General features: G+C 40.3%; 1 protein-coding gene across 1 annotated transcript in view; it reads right to left on the reverse strand.

The window, feature by feature from the left end:
• Window positions 1-17,713, reverse strand: part of LOC124560743 (spore wall protein 2-like) — a gene marked incomplete at its 5' end in the record, with an annotated part of 155,987 nt that overhangs the window by 9,771 nt on the left and 128,503 nt on the right. Inside the window, one exon of the mRNA XM_047130930.1 lies at window positions 5,400-5,682. Coding sequence (XP_046986886.1) covers window positions 5,400-5,682 — 283 coding nt within the window. The remainder of the gene's footprint in view (window positions 1-5,399; window positions 5,683-17,713) is intronic.

The raw sequence follows: 17,713 nt of genomic DNA on the forward strand, positions 1-17,713 counted from the left end.
GTAAACAGACGATCCCGGGAATGAGTCCAGGTCGGGACACACATTTTCAACATGTCCCCAATGAAGTACATGACCGCCTGTTTTCAGCTAGGGTGTCCATTTAATTATCATTTCATTTCTAGCAAAGCTGCATGGTCATCTAGGGTAATTGTTCTTACGGGAACAGATACTGCCATCATACATATTATAGGAAGTGGCAGGTAATACTGTTTTGTAAGCAGAATTCATCAGTCAGGGATCTGAGTACACTGAACATGGACTTTTCTTTGCATTACACCTGAATAATTAACACAGGAATGCATTTCAGCCCTTCCAAACTTGCCCAAGTCAGCTGTCAGCGATGTGACAGTTAAGTGAAAATGTGAAGGAACAACCAATGCTACATGAAGTCCAGGCACACACAGTATGCTGATGGACAAGTGCTTCTATCATTGTGGTAGGAAATAGTAAAAACCAGCTTGCAGTTAGCTGCTGCAGTCACTCTTCAGTTTTGAAGTGCAGCTAGCAGCCCGCTAAGGAAATGGCTGTGTACAGGGAGTTAGAAAAACTGGTTACAATGGCTGAGCAGCTTCTGGAAACAACATATTTCTGTTCAACATAAAGTCACACTGACTGTAGCATAAACACCTATGACTGCTGGTGAGTGGATGAGTGGAAACGAGATTTGGAGTGACAAATAGTGCTATACTCTGTGGGGTGTCTGACGGAAGAATTTGGATGTGGTGACTACTAAGTGAACATTACCTGCCATTACCTCTACTGCCAACAATGCAGTGCAGAGCAGGCAGTGTAACAATATGCAATTTCTCCTCTTTAACTTGTTCTCCCCTTATTGTACTTCAGGATATGATAAATGCAGAAGGGTAAGTACATATTTGACAGTATTGTGTACAATACACAGCAGAGGAACAATTCACAGACAACGACCGATTTGATCAGCTCAACACTTGTACCTCTCATGGATCAGCATTGTTAGGCAAAGGCTTATAACCAGTGGCATTCCTGAAGAAGGCTTGCCTGCCGATGTTCCAACCTGAAAGCAATGGATCGTCTTAGGGATTAGTTATAAATGGCATTTTCACTCCATACCCTGTGTCCAATATTTCTACCTTGTCTGGTATCAGCTATCTAGGAAGAATGGGATGGCATCCACCCACAGAGATTTCGAAATGTCAAAGTGTCCCCAGAAGAGTTCAAGTCCTCAAAGGAGAACACAAAATCTTAATGTCCACTAATAGGTGTCCAGATACATTTGATTCTCTAGTGTACAGAGCAGGAATGTAAGCCTGCCACAGTGGGCTCTTACTCTTACTCACCAGGTGACTTCGCTGCACCTGCAGTACTGGGTCCAGCCTCTGGTGACCGTAGCCGCTGTTGTTCTGCACTGGATACTATTGTACACACAGAGAGAAAACATCTTTCAAGTACTTTATGTTCACTTTAGTGACATGCTCTTAAATTATGGCTGCGATTGAGGGTAAATTTGCGTATTTTATCATGGACAATGATGTACTGAGGCTATAACCAATCTCAGAAGCCATAGTTACAAAAAGAAATCCACATTCATGGCATATAGGAAAAAAAATTTAAAAAACTTTGGACTGTGTTCACTGGGCACCATGTTCACAGACTGTGCTTGTATGTACCACTCCAGAGGAGAGCTGCACATATCAATGACTTCTTATCAATGAATGCCATTTTGAAAGAAGTTTTGTGTACACATTATGAAAAGAGCAATAGAAAACAACATGTCAAACATAAATGTACAGATATTGTTCATTAGTGTTATTTCTATTTTGTGTGTGGTGACTTACATCAGGGGACAATATGCACCTTCAGCACTGTACAGCTATCGCAGCAGCTTTGGGTGCCAAACTACATGTGTTAAAATAAGTATTCTGTGGGGTCACCACACTGTCCTGTAAAGCAATAGGCTGCCGAAGGAGTTATTTCAACAACTGATGTATGTTGTGAGACACAGAAGAGGAACCTTCAAAATTATTGTGAGTGTCTCTTTTATACTGAATGAAGGTGATCTTTTAGTGTAGTTCATGAGTGTGATGATGAGGTAAAAAAAAAGAAAAAAATTTGGGTCAAACTAAAGAACAGGAAATCCATCTTAAAAATAATGAAAATATCCCCATAGAAAAAACGCCATGGCAAACAATGTAAACAATTATTTTGTTAATATTCCCCTTACTTTAAGCAACAATTAACAGTGATGTCTCCAATGGTAAATACCAGCATGATGGCAATCCCATCAGACGAGCATTAAGTTCTAAAAGTCATTAAATGCTTGAAATCCAAATTGTCCTCTGGTTTGGATGATGTACCTGTATCAATAATTAAAAAATTGCTCCACGTGTTGTCGAACCTATAGTGCACATAGCAAACTTGTCCCTTAGTGAAGAGATATTTCCGGATAAAATAAAATCTCTAAAGTGATACCTCTACACAAAAATGGCGACAGACATAAAATAGAAAATTACCAACCTATATCTCTCCTCCCATACTTCTCCAAAATACTTGAGGAATTTATGAAAATCAGGGTTACAAAATATCTAGAAAAACAAACTAATAAGTAACAGTCAACATGGCACAGTACAGAAACAGCCATATTGCACAGCAATAGTAAGAAATTTTGAGTCAAATAAACAGGTTGTTGGAATTAATCTAGATTTAGCCAAAGCCTTCAATACTGTGAACAATGTAATATTACTAGGGAAACTTGAAGCAATATGCATCAGGGGTACCGTTAAAAATTGGTTTGAATCCTATCTGCAAAACAGGTCACAAGTTGTTGAGCTGAGGTCATCCAAGAATCTTCACAATTTTAAACCCATATCTGAACCAAAACAAATTTAAATAGTTGTTTCTCAGGGCAGCATTCTGGGCCCATTGTTATTTCTAGTTTATATCAATGATATGCAGGCTCCAGACAGTTCAGCCAAAATTCTACTATTTGCAGATGACACGAGTATCATAATTAGTGACAAAAAAGAATCACTGTGTACTACAGCAGAAAAAATGCTCATACATACAGTCATGGTTATATTAAAATAAGCTGACATTAAATAGAAAGAAAACGAACTTTATACAGTAAGGGAGAAAGTGACAAGGGGAAAATATGTGCCTTATGCTGGATAGCAAAGAAATAGAAAAAATGTGCACCACGAAGTTTCTGGGAATGCGAATTGACCAAGATTTTAACTGGAATGAATACAGTTTTTATATTACTCAGTAACTTGGCTCAGCATGTTTTGCCTTAAGAATAATATCCAAGGTATGTAGCAAGGAATATATTAGAGTGGTGTACTTTAGTTATTTCCGATCAGTTGCTAGCTGTGGCACAAGCTTTTGGGGAGAAAACCAGGTCAACACTAAATGACATTTTTATTATGCAAAAAAGAGCTATTCGTATCATGACACACAGCCCATCACAAACTCGCTGTAGACCCTTATTCAGACAACTGAAGATACTGACAATACCATTGATATATATCTTTAAATGCCTGGAAATGGTCAGTAAAAATAACTGCGATCTCCAAATCAACTCAAGCTACCATGATCACAATACAAGGCATTGTAAAGACTTCCACATTCCCTATGTAGCAAAAACTAGAAGTCAGAAACATGTTAGGCAATTAAAGAATTGAAAGGTAAAAATAATTAAAGCATTAAGTAAAACAAAATACTTGATGGAAAAATGCTACTAGAGTAAGCAAAGACCTGTCTCAGACTGTGGATTGAAACCTGTACTTACTTTTTAAAAAATTTAAACTAATTTAATTGTGTTTTCAACTTCATAATTATGGTACTTATGAAAAATCTGTTAATCATCTGTAATACATTTTGTGTACAAGGCGTAGTTCATGGTCTGTGATTGTTTATCATGAGCACGTACTTTTGTTTTTGTGTAATAAGTTCTTGTACACTACTTATGTACTATGTGTATGTAATTTGTTTGGCTGTTTGTATATGTTCGTCCATTTATTTTGTGTATGTGTTGTTATGAGTTACGTGTAATCAAATGACAAATCCTGTATCACGTGTGTGATCTATTGGACGCTAAATAAATAAATAAATAAATTAATTAATTAATTAATTAATTAACAAATAGACATCCAAAGGAACAGACACCACACTTTTATAAATATTCATGCCTGATGTAATATTGGCCTTTCAGTCCAAATGCACTGCAATGTCAGATATCCCACAGAAATATAGTAGACCCGCAAGCAAAGAAGGCTAATATACAGGGTACACTACTGTGGAGATTTGGGTTAGGAAAGAAACAGACTGATACCCAGAGTGCAAAAGAAATTTTCATGTGTCACTATTCAGTTGTTTCAATGTGCTATTGCAGTAGAAGTCAAATTTCTTTCATCAGGCCTCGATAATGTTTCACTCCGAAGACATTCAATATGTCTATAATGCTTGGCTACATCCAGCAATGTCTTCTCATGTATGTGTAAATAATCCTGCAACATGGGACAGCCAATGCAGTGAGCAGTAAGACTGGAATCAATGCATACACATTGAGGAAGTAAATAGGGGGGATCTAATCAGTGAAGTATAGAGTACAATTTGATTGGTTAGCGATGGAAACATCACGTCTAGTAGGTACGTATTCCACATATACAGCTCTGCATTATTTTGTTTCCAGTCAGGAACCACTCATTTAAAGCAACACATTTGTGATAAAACCCACACTGACACAGCTCCTTCAGAGATAGCGGAAGTAATAAACAACAGTATAGCACAGAAGTGTGTTGCAATGTGTGCCAAAGACACGAGTCCTCAAAGCTGTTTCTGATGAAGGTTGCAAAAAACTAGGCCAATGATTAACACATTTAGGTGCACAGTATATAGAATTCTGTAGTTCAGATGCCATACTGCATGCCATCTCTTGTGAACTTTGTTTTCTTTACACCTAAGTTTCTGGATTTAGGAGCACACGAGTAAATGCTATGAAAATCAAAGGAGAGTAATGCTGTTTAGAACATTTCACTGGACATGTTTCATAATTTTCTTACTGTCTCCAACCAGGATACCAGAACAATAAAACTTTTTGGAAAACTGCAAAAGGATTTTTTGTTTTGTTCTTATCTCTATGTTGTTTGTTATAATTGAAAATTGAAGTAATCACTGAATAAAACAGGATTCTCAGTCTTTTACATTTATTAACCTTCAAAATAAGCAAGGTTTTCCACCAAAATAGCAGGGTTCTCAGTGTTCCATAACCGCCATAAACCACTCTGAACTAGAATGATCACACCATTCCCCTCCCCACCCTTTCCCATGTGCTGAAATCACAATAATTTGTTTCAAGACAAAATTATCATAAACACTAAAAATCAGATAATGTGACTCATTTGTGGAACATCTGCAGTGCTTACCATAATCAGGGTCCCTGGCGAGCACACGAAGTATAATTAATTTCTTAAGCTGCTTTACTCGCATTTCCTTCTCATCTATCTCATTAATTTCAGAACAGCATGCTTCACAGAGCATTCCTTTTCTGTCAATTTCTACGTTCCTCATATGTATAATTTCAGCCAGCCTCTGGCTGAAGCTAATTCTGCTGGTGTTGGTGAGGGCAGTCATGGGAGTCCCTGTAATTCCCACCACTTCACGGCATAAAAAGCAGCTGCTTGCACTGGCTGGTAGATGTTCTTGGAACTGGAAGTAAAAGCATACACAAACCTGTGTTAAGTATTTGTCAATATTCATTTGTGTTACATTGGACTACAGTACTGCATACCCTAAAAGGAGTGCCTGTAACTACTATAACCAGTTATATTTTTGACAGTCTTTTTGTTGTGCCTATCTCCAACTCAGCATCTCTGTTTAATGGTGAGTAGCAACTTTCCTTTCCAGGTCAACTTGGGGACAAGCTAGTTAATTTTAGGTGTATGTGTAATGCTGTGCTCTAATATGAAAAGTCACAGTGAACTACTTATCCAATTCTTTGACATGAGCTCTTCTATCCTACAGTGTTTTAACTACTCCATTGAAACTCCACATTTTGGAAGACACACCACAGTCCACCTCTAAGTTTACACTGGAGCAGTAGGTGACTATTTCATTCTTCTTGCAACAAAATTCAACCATATGAGGCTCATCATGTAAATATACATTTCACATGGCAATCTAGCACATAGTCAGTTAGCTTGAGCATCAATATGAACTGCATAAAAGAACATGTTTGACCTGCTGCTGGAAGGTATGTTGCTGCTCACAGTGTTCATCCTCACACAATAGCCACACTGAAGACAACCTTGGAAGAAAGTGGCACTGTCTCCCACTTTGGAGGTCAGTAAGACAACCCTGCAGTCGTCATATAGGCTAAATCAGTAAATATAAATGAAATATTGAAATCATCTTTAAAAATTCAGTCAATGCCAATGACAAATTGGGACAGGCAGTACAAAGTTTTCATGATCTCAGATGAGAATCTGAATGCAGAAGAGAGACAGGAGGCCAAATGGAGGAGTAAAACAACAAACTGGTAGTGTGAGAGAGCTGACAGGAAAACAAGATCTAAATCCTGTCAGAGACACTGATTTTATATGATGGTACTTATTGTCTTTCAATGTCCTGCCTCTTCACTAAGTTTGAAAAGGAATTTCAATTTCTTGAGTCTTAGTTAGAGAAACATGACACCATTGAATGAATATATCCAAGCTTAACAACTTATACGAACTAAACACATTTTTGCAGTAAGAATTAATGTTTTGTGGATTTACTAATGTGCTAGTAATTCAAATCATCTTATATTATTCATTAAAAAGACAATATTCAGAATTAAAATCAGTTATATTGCTACAAGTCCAATTGTGATGAAGAAGTAAGATGGATCAGCATAGATCTGCTTGGTTTTCCTGAAAGTCTGTAAGAGGGGTGGCCCGGAGGCAGATGGCTAACAATCTAATGCCATGCAACTGTCACTTACAGTACAATGCTGATTTATAATAAACTTAGTCTTCAGTGCATGTGTCAAGAGTAACTGTTATGCAGAGAATTCAAGGCTGTTCAGCAATACTGTCGTTGTTAAAAGGCAAAGGACTGATAATTAAATATTTATTGCAAAATATATTCCAATTTGCTCAATTTTACCACTACAATGTAATAGAACAAATATCTTATTGCAGTTTATGAACTATTTTACTTTTAAATTATCTATGTATGTCATTTAGCCAAGTACATCATTCACATATTTTTTCCTTTACTCTTCCCCTAAAATATGGTTATAGTAAAAGGATTTTAAGCCATAAGTTATGGCCACAAAGGGGCAAGAAGGTTCTGAAAATACAGATCAAAAGGTGCCAATGGAATTACTTTATTTGATTTACATCAGCTACATTAACTATTTTTGTCCCATGTCCAGGGTTCTGTTATATCAGATTACACAAATCACTTCAGTTTTCACTTCAAGTCATGGACACTGAGTTCAATAGTTCCTTATACATGAAGAAACACTGCTTCACTTCTAAAGAACCCAATTGTGCATTTCCTGTCAGCACTCATAAAGGGAGCCCAGTCAAAGCTGCAAAAGGTTTCCACATCTGAAATCTTCATTAAATTCAATTTGAATTTGAATTTGTTTTTAGAAACCCCATCAAGTATGTTCTTAACACTTTGATTGTTTTATTTGTTTTATTCTAGGGCATAAGAACAACTAAGGTCATATGTACCCATGTCAGAGCATCTGAAAACTAAGACAAAAAAGAAGTTAAAAGTAAGTGCACGTTAAGTCGAATCTACAGAAGAGAGACAGTTAAAACTGAAAAATTCCTTGTGGAGAAAGTTGCATAAAATTTTCCATAGAGACAACAGAGGTCCTGAACTAAATATTAAATGTCATTTGCTGTATTGCTACGATAGATTAAAGGTAAGACAGGATCAACCGCCTGTGGAGCTTTCACTAAAATGGGTAATAACTCAGGCAGCAAACATAAATGAGAAGATAAGTGGTTGAAAAAAGGGAATTCTGTCAGGAAATGCCAAACTGTCAAAGGCTGATGACAAGCAGATGGACTTTGCTGGAGCTTGTTCCCATGAAGGGGGGACCAGTGGTGATGCCCAAGGGTACCACCTGCGGACTGATGGCAACACAGAGCTCATCAGACGGTATGGAAGAACTAACAGGCTGAGGTAGTCTGTTGTCTTGGCAGCAACAAGAGAAGCTGCGTTTCTGATCAGACCGACATGACCAGGTACCCACATAAACATCACAGTAGCTCCATAAAGAGTGAGCAAGTGGAAGCTTTCTTGAACAAGTTGCACTAAGGGATGGACCTTGTGCAGCACTGGGGATCTGAAGGGATATGAGAGAACTGGAGCAGATAACAATTGAAAAGCCTGTGTTGCCAAATGTAATGCGTGGCTTGATACAGAACAAAGAGCTCTGCTGTAAATACTTAGCTGTGTTTTGGAAGCTGGTACCGAAATTTGTCAATGCAAATGACAAAGGCACACGTGATACCACAATCAGTCTTACTGCCATCAGTGTACACAAATGTACTATTGCTACGTTCTGTGAGAAGGTTGAGAAACTTATGCAATAGATCAAATCTGGATTAGTGTTCTTATGAAGTCTGGAGTGAACACAGGCTGCCGCAAGAAGCCGAGGTTGGTAAAGTGTCAGGTAGCATGTATTTAAGCAGCTGGAGCAGCAGCCAAAAGGGAAGTAACAGAAGAAGGATGCACCTAACACTGGTGGTGAAAAGAATCATCAAAAAAGAGGGTAGAGGATGGGTAGCCAGGCATGGCAGACAAACATCATGTGCACCTGTTGAGGAGAACATCACACCAGTATGACTGTGGTAATTCAGCAGCTTCTGCATTCATACTCTCAATTGGGCTAGCGTAAAATGCTTCAGTAGCCAAACAGATGCCATGATGGTGCAAGATGGATGCATAAAAAGAACACCAATAGCCTAGTTTTGAATGGACAAGGGATCTGTTGGACTGGAGGAGGAAGGTCCAATCCACTCCCCAGGAAGTGCTGTTGATGGGACATTGAGGGACAGGGTATAGGAGGCAGCCAAGTAAGATGTGGGAGGACTAAGAAAATTTCCTATCAAGCATGAGCCCCAGGAATTTCACAGTTTCAGCAGACAGAAGAGCAACAGGCTCAAGATGTAAAGACAGTGGAAGAAACCCATTGCACTGCCAGAAATTCCTACAAACCGTTTTGTCAGTGAAAAAACAAAAGCATTTGTCAATGCTCCGTGAGTAAAGACAATCACTGAAGACGCTGCTCAATGAGACCAGTCTGTGGGAGAATGCAATAGATCGAAAAATCGTCAATGAAAAGGGAGCCCGATATGCCCTGCGAGATACAGGCCATAACAGTATCAAAGGTGACAGCAAGGATGACAACACTCAGGACGGATCCCTGAGGCACAGCATTTTCCTGGATAAATGGGGTTGACAAGCAAAACCCTTATGTACCTTGAAAGTTGTCTTTTAAAAATTCCTGAAGGGAATGGTGCAGGCAGCCTCAGAAGCCCCATGTGTAGAGAGTATGGAGTATACCAGTCTTCAAGCAAGTATTTTACATTTTCTCCGGGTCAAAAAATGCACGTACAGTGTTATTTCCGCAGAAATGACACGGGTTGACAAGGTTATGAGATGGTCAACTGTAGGATGGTGTGTTGGAAATTCACATTGTGCAGTGGTTAGTAGATTGCGAGACTCTAGCCGCCACACCAGGCACCCAGCTCTGACTGGACATCACGTTGTATAACCCCACTAGATATCAAATTATGTTTGCAATCGACAAACTATGTGGCTGTGCGTTCCTTGGTGTTTTCCATGTTAGCAGGTCATCCTTACCCTATCCCACACTACTTACCAGCAAAAATGTGAGATTACTGTCACAAAGACAAATTGAAATGTTGGGTTGTCCATTCTTGAACCATTCCCTAATCTTTCTGTTCTCGCACTGTAGCTCACTAAGCAAATTCTGGTCAGCACACTGAGCTTGTTGCTATCTAGGCCTTAACTCTCCTTCATTTTGGTTTCTCAGTTTTCAAGCAATGCTCACCACCAGCATTACATTAAATTCTGCTGAGTAGACAGTTAACTATTCAACATCCTTTCCAAAGAAACTACAATGAAATGTTATACGATAGTGTCAAGACTGTAGTGAAGTAATTTTTTCAAAGTAATTTGACAAAGATGTGTGTAAATGATTTTTTACAGCGTAATACAGTTATGAAGAGCTTCCCAGAGGGCACAGTCAGTCATCAGAGCATACTGATGACAGCCAACCTCTTACTACTGACATGGGAACTATTGCAAGTTCATACACCTACAGCCAACTACAAACATACTTAAAACATGGTGACACACCCCTCCAAGTGGCCATCGATAGTGTTCACCCATAACAACACATATTTGACTGCTAGCATCAGTGTACTGGCCTCACTGCATTGTAACTGTACGCACAGTACAAACGAGGCTGCTGCTGTATTTGGTAGTGTATCAACAGATGGAAGTCATTTAAACCGTAACTCAAGAGGTGACTTTTCTGTAACGTATGCCACGAGCTCCACAGCTCATGGTCTCACTGTAGCATTCTCGCTTCCCAAGCATTGGGTCCCAGGTTTGATTCCCGGCGGGGTCAGGGATTTTTCACCTGCCCCGAGATGTTTGGGTGTTGTTGTGTCCCCATCATCATCATCATCATCATCATCATCATCATCATCATCATCATCATCATCATCTCCCCATTACAGTTGGAGGAAGGCAATGGCAAACCACCTCCATTAGGACCCTGCCTAGTATGGCGGTGCAGGTCTCCTGCATTGTTCCCATATGCTCTGTCATGAAGCATGGGAAATTTTTTCCATTTCATACCACAAGGAGGGGTCTCTGGGAGCCCGATGTTTAAACTGTGATCAAGGCAAAAATGATTTGAAATTTTTAATTTATGCTACATAACATTTATTTTTACAATTAAATAAGTGTTGTCTAAATGCTTCTAGTTTATTTTACTGCACTAAACAAAGCCTGCAGCATTTGACTATTCATCACACAAAAGCATACAATTTTGTGTGGTTCATTTAAATAGTACACATAAACAGACTGTTAGAGTAGTGAGTGTTACATCCCGTGAAATTATACAATCTCCGTAGGAAATAAATTTACAAATAAAACTAATGTCCAGGGTTTAAAATTGCACATAAAAAGTCCACCTGATAGGGACAAAAAACCTTTTTCAAACTGAAATTAATTGCTAGGAACAATTTTTTCTTATCACCACTCCACTGACACGTTCCTCCATAGACCAACTAACAACTACTACCACACAGGCCATCATGTGCTCTCCAGTGGATAGCTGGGAGAAGTCCTGGGCTGCAAATTGATAAATCAATGGCCGAGTAACTACCATGAGCCACAATGAAATGTGTGGTGGACCCAGTATGTAAGAGGAGGAGGTCGAATTGCAACAGTAAAGTTTTGAGATCTCTGACCTTGCCAGTGAGCGTAGTACCAACCCACAAGGGGTTATGGGCATTAAAATCTCCCAGAAGTAGGAGAAGTTTAGAGAGTTGATCAATCAGTGCAACTAATACATTCAGGGGTACTGCACCACCTGGAGGAAGGTATACATTGCAGACAGTTATTTCCCACATCATCCTTATTCTGACAGCCAGAGCTTCAGCTACAGACCAAGTTTATGACATAAATGCCAATTCCACCTGACACTATTGTAGTCGCTATGGTTCATGTAATATCCCTTATATCTGTGGAAGGCAGGAATCTGCATTTCTGGGAACCATGTTTCCTGGAGAGCAATGCAGGTAGCAGGTGTAAAGTGCAACAGTTGCCGTAGCTCTGCCACCACTGGAGGATGACATCGTGAGACTGGGAAGGCATGGAACATTTAATGAGGCAGTTTACGCCTCTGAGTCATGTGCTGCCTCTGATTTATTGCCTGAGCAGTCTATATCCATTGTGTCTGAGGTTCTGGCGAGATCTAGGTCCTCAGCAGACACCAAAACCTCCACCCCATCCTCAGCCACAGAGCTTGTAGGCAGCAGTGGTTTGGGTGCCACCACAGTTTCCTTGGTCTTGGGAGTTTTCATTTTGGATTTCTCTCGCTGCTCCTTGGGTTTCCCTGGCTGGGAGGACTTCACTGGCTCAGTCTCCGGGACTGGGTATGAGCATGAAGCCCTACAGCCAGCTGCTTTTGGGCTCTTCAGACACTGGCAGGTGTCATCTTTCCCACTAGAAGAAACCTGGGAATGGAGTGTCCCAGGGGACCCTTCCTAGTGAGAGAACCCGAAGACGACTTACGCTCCTCCAGCTTAGAAATGGGGACGGATGTCCCTGATGGTTGAGGGGGTGTTGCTCCTGAAGTAAGTGGTGCAGGAGCAACAGGGACAGAAATGCCCCCCACTGTCAAGGGGGCAGGTGTACTCTTCTGGCTCCGAGAGGTGACCTGGGTTGGCGGAGCTGATGGTGCCAAAACTGTTGTAGCGGCAGCATAAGACGATGTCATACGCACAGGCAGCAGATGTTCAAATTTTCTCTTAGTCTCAGTGTAGGTCAGTTGGTCCAGGGTCTTGTACTCCATGATTTTCCTTTCTTTCTGGAGAATCCTGCAGTCAGGGGAGCAAGGCAAATGGTGCTCTCCGCAGCTGACACAGATGGGAGGCGGGGCACATGGAATATTGGGATGTGATGGGCGTCCGCAATCTTGGCATGTTATGCTGGAAGTACAGCAGGAAGACACATGACCAAACTTACAGCACTTAAGGCACCGCATTGGGTGAGGGATATAGGGCTTTACATCACACCGGTACACCATCACCTTGACATTCTCGGGCAACATATCACCCTCAAAGGCCAAGTTGAAGGAACTGGTGGCAACCTGATTATCCTTCCAACCCCAGTGGACACACTGGATGAAATATACACCTCGCTGCTCTAAATTGGCGTGCAGCTCATCGTTGGACTGCAAAAGAAGGTATCTGTGATACCCTGGACCATATTTAAGCTCTTATGGGGCGCGATGGCTACAGAAACATTCCCCTCCATGTCAGAAGTGAGTAACTCCCGTGACGTGGCAGAGGACTCTGTTTTGATCAAGACTGACACAGATCTCATTTAAGCCCTCCACCTCCCTGAACTTGTCCTCTAAATGCTCAACAAAAAACTGAGGCTTCATCGTCATGAAAGTTTCCTCATCAGCTCTTGAACATACAAGGTACCGGGGCGAATAAGATCCGCTGCCATCTTTAGCCTGATGTTCCTCCCATGGTGTGGCCAGGGAGGGGAATGATTTGGGGTCATACTTCTGTGCATTTAATCGAGTTCGTCATCGCTTAGAGATTGCTGGTGTTTCACCACCAGCAAGAGATGATGGACTACACTTCATCACGTGTGATCTGCCCTGATGCCACCCACTCCAACCAGGGGCCCTCCCCATGGGCACCGCCTAGCTGGTGCCCCAGGGGGCTGGGCGTCTACCCCTTGGCATACATGGGGAGTTAACGGCGCAGGCATCATCAGCAGAGCAATCCCTGTGTGGTCAGGGGACTACAACAAACAGGGTACATGGTGGCCCCACCACTACGGACTGGCTACCATGCTGGCTATCAGGTGCAAAGAAGTCCATGTTCATTGTCGATGCAGAAATCGATGCTGCATAGTGAATTGTGGAAAATGCACGCAGGAAGGTGTCCTCTCCCATGAGATGGAGAATGGGCAGGACTGCAATGCGACGACAAGAAAGTGTGCTAAAGATGTGAATGCATGATGGACACGATACGCCTTGTAAGGTGCCCTTCCCCAATTGGTTCGCTATTTGAAAAAAGTTTGTAGAATGGAGGTCAAACCTTGTTTAGATTGAAGTCAACTGGTAGGTATTTCTGCTTAATGGAAGTCTCTCTAACAAAGAAACCACTTTCTACAAAGCTTGGGTATCCGATTAATGAGGGAATTAGTATATTTCATCAAAATATACAAGGTATTAGAGATGAAGTTAGTGAACTGCTTATAGATGTTGACTCTGAAATTATTGGTATATCTGAACACTTCTTAAATAAGGAGATAATTCAGAGGCTTCCTTTACCGGTATACAGGTTGGCTGGCAGCTTTTCTAGGAGCTCTTTGCGGTGTGGGGGAGTAGCCATGTATGTAAAAAATGGTATCTCATTTGAGTCAATTGATGTTTCAAAGTACTGCACTGAAAAGGTGTTTGAATGTTGTGCAGGTGTGGTTAAATTTAGTGGAGCTAAACTTCTTGCTACTGTTATTTATAGATCCCCAGACTCAGATTTCACAACATTTTTGCTAAAGCTAGAGGAGGTTCTTGGTTCACTTTATAGGAAATACAAGAAGTTAGTTATATGTGGTGACTTCAATATTAATTGTGTAAGTGATGGTGCAAGGAAAAGGATGCAGGTAGACCTCCTTAATTCATATAATCTTATGCAAACCATATTCTTTCCAATGAGAGCGCAGGGGAACAGTAGAACAACCATAGACAATATTTTTGTTCATTCGTCATTATAAGAAGGGCATTCTGTTAGCAAAAAGGTGAATGGCCTTTCAGATCATGATGCACAAATTTTAAGTCTAAAAGATTTTTGTGCTGCAACGCATGTTAAATATAGTTACCAACTTTTTAGGAAAGCTGATCCAGTTGCTGTACAGACTTTTGTAAACCTTATCAAGGAACAAGAGTGGCAAGATGTTTATAGTGCTGATACAGTAGACGATAAATATAATGCTTTCCTCAAGACTTTTCTCGTGCTCTTTGAAAGTTGCTTTCCATTAGAATGTTCAAAACAGGGTACTAGCACAAACAGGCAGCCTGGGTGGCTGACTAATGGGATAAGAATATCTTGTAGAACAAAGTGGCAATTATATCAAAACGTTGGAAACAGTCAAAATCTAAGTGCAGCAGCCCATTACAAACAGTATTGTAAGGTGCTTAAAAAAGTTATTTGGAAGGCAAAAAGTATGTGGTATGCAGATAGAATAGCTAAGTCTCAGGATAACATTAAAACCACATGGTCAGTCGTAAAGGAAGTGGCTGGTCTGCAGGGACAGGTCGAGAATATAGAATCAGTGCGTAGTGGGGATGTCCGTGTTACTGATAAGTCACATATATGTACAGTTCTTAATAATCACTTTCTGAATATAGCAGGTGAACTAAATAGAAACCTAGTCCCAACAGGGAATCATATAGCGCTCTTAGAAAAAGTGTTCCGAGACTGTTACCTGAAATGCTCCTCCATGATACTGACAAGAGGGAGATTGAGTTAATAATTAAATCACTAAAGACCAAGAACTCTCATGGATATGACGGGGTATCTAGCAGAATACTGAAGTATTGTTCCACGTATGTTAGCTCAGTACTTAGCCATATCTGTAACTTTTCCTTTAGGAGTGGTCGGTTTCCTGACCGATTAAAGTACTCGGTAGTGAAGCCACTTTATAAAACGGGAGACAGGGATAATGTTGACAATTATAGACCTATTTCTATGCCATCGGTGTTTGCTAAAGTTATCGAGAGGGTTGTATATACAAGGTTACTGCAGCATTTAAATTTACATAATTTGCTGTCAAATGTACAGTTTGGTTTTAGAAATGGCTTAACAACTGAAAATGCTATAGCCTCTTTTCTCTGTGAGGTTTTGGACGGATTAAATAAAAGGTTGCGAACGTTAGGTGTTTTCTTTGATTTGACCACAAAATATTACTGCAGAAGTTGGAACATTATGGAGTAAGGGGAGTAGCTTACAATTGGTTCGCCTCCTACTTTAAGAACAGAAAGCAGAAGGTAATCCTCCGCAATATTGAGAGTGGTAATGATGTTCAGTCCCAATGGGGCACTGTTAAATGGGGTGTTCCCCAAGGGTCGGTGCTGGGGCCACTGCTGTTTCTTATTTATATAAATGATATGCCTTCTAGTATTACAAGGTGATTCAAAAATATTTCTGTTTGCTGATGACACCACCTTGGTAGTGAAGGATCTTGTGTGTAATATTGAAACATTATCAAATAATGTAGTTCATGATATAAGTTAGTGGCTTGTGGAAAATAATTTGATGCTAAATCACAGTAAGACTCAGTTTTTACAGTTTCTAACTCACAATTCAACAAGAACTGACATTTTAGTCAGACACAATGGGCATGTTATAAGCGAGACGGAACAGTTCTAGTTCCTAGGCATACGGATAGATAGTAAGCTGTTGTGGAAAGCCCATGTTCAGGATCTTGTTCAGAAACTAAATGCTGCTTTACTTACCATTAGAACAGTATCTGAAATAAGTGACATTTCAACACGAAAAGTAGTATACTTCGCATATTTTCATACGCTTATATCATATGGTATTATTTTGTGGGGTAATTCTTCTGATTCAAAAAGGGTATTTTTGGTTCAAAAATGAGCTGTTTGAGCTATGTATGGTGTAAGTTCGAAAACCTCTTGTCGACCCCTATTCAATAGTCTGGGAATTTTGACACTGCCCTCACAGTATGTATTTTCTTTAATGTCGTTTTTTGTTAGCAATATTAGCTTATTCCCAAGAGTTAGCAGCTTTCACTCAGTTAATACTAGGCAGAAATCAAATCTGCATGTGGAATGCACTTCCTAGACTCTTGTGCAGAAAGGAGTGCAGTATTCTGCTGCATCCATTTTCAATAAGCTACCACAAGAACTCAAAAATCTTAGCAGTGGCCCAAACGCTTTTAAGTCTAAACTGACGAGTTTCCTCATGGCTCACTCCTCCTATTCTGTCGAGGAGCTCCTGGAATAGCTACAAAATTAAGCAAATTCCAGTGCTACAGTCTTGATTTTCTTTATTTAAACTAACGACTTGTCGCCTGAATATATTTCTTATATTTCATTTTATCTGTTCCTACAATTGTGTTATAATTTCATGTATTGACTCGTTCCATGACCATGGAGACTTCTCCTAAATGTGGTCCAATGGAACAATAAATAAATAAACCCTACAGGGGACCATCACATAGAGGCTGAAATGTGTGAAACTCCGTTTAGTCACCTCATATGACAGGCAGGAATATCTCGGGCCTATTCTAGCCCCCAGACCCACAGAGGGGCTGGTCTGTTCTGATACTCCGTAAGCTCGAATTTCCCCCCCCCCTCCCCCCTTTTCATTAAACGGCAATGCAGAAAGCTATGAAATGCCCTACTGAAGTCAAGGAACATAACATCAGCATGAGCACCATTGTCCACTGCGCTGTGATCTCGTGGAGACACAGAGCCAGCTGAGTTTTGCACGATCTGTGTGGAATCCATGTTGATTTTCTTCCAAGAAGTCAATTTTTTAGCGTAAAACATGTTCCATAATTCTACAACAGATTGACATCAATGATATAGGTCTATAATTATGTGGATCTGTCTTACAGCCTTTCTTATTAAACGGGAATGAGCTGCACTTTTTTCCAGTTGCTAGGTACCTTTCATTGTTCAAACGATCTATGATGAATTACTGCTAGGAAGGGAGTAAGTGCTTTTGCATAATCTTTACAGAATCTCACAGGTGTCTCATCTGGTCCTGCAGCCTTTCCACTACTAAGCAATTGTAGCCGCTTTTCAATACCGCTATCAATTATCTCAATATCTCCCATTTCATTTCAACGTTCGCACAATGATTGAAAGGATGGACAGTGTTATGATCTTCCATGGTGAAACAACTTTGGAAGACTGAATTCAGTA

This window comes from Schistocerca americana, unplaced genomic scaffold (genome assembly GCF_021461395.2).
Source record: "Schistocerca americana isolate TAMUIC-IGC-003095 unplaced genomic scaffold, iqSchAmer2.1 HiC_scaffold_111, whole genome shotgun sequence".
Lineage (NCBI taxonomy): Eukaryota > Metazoa > Arthropoda > Insecta > Orthoptera > Acrididae > Schistocerca > Schistocerca americana.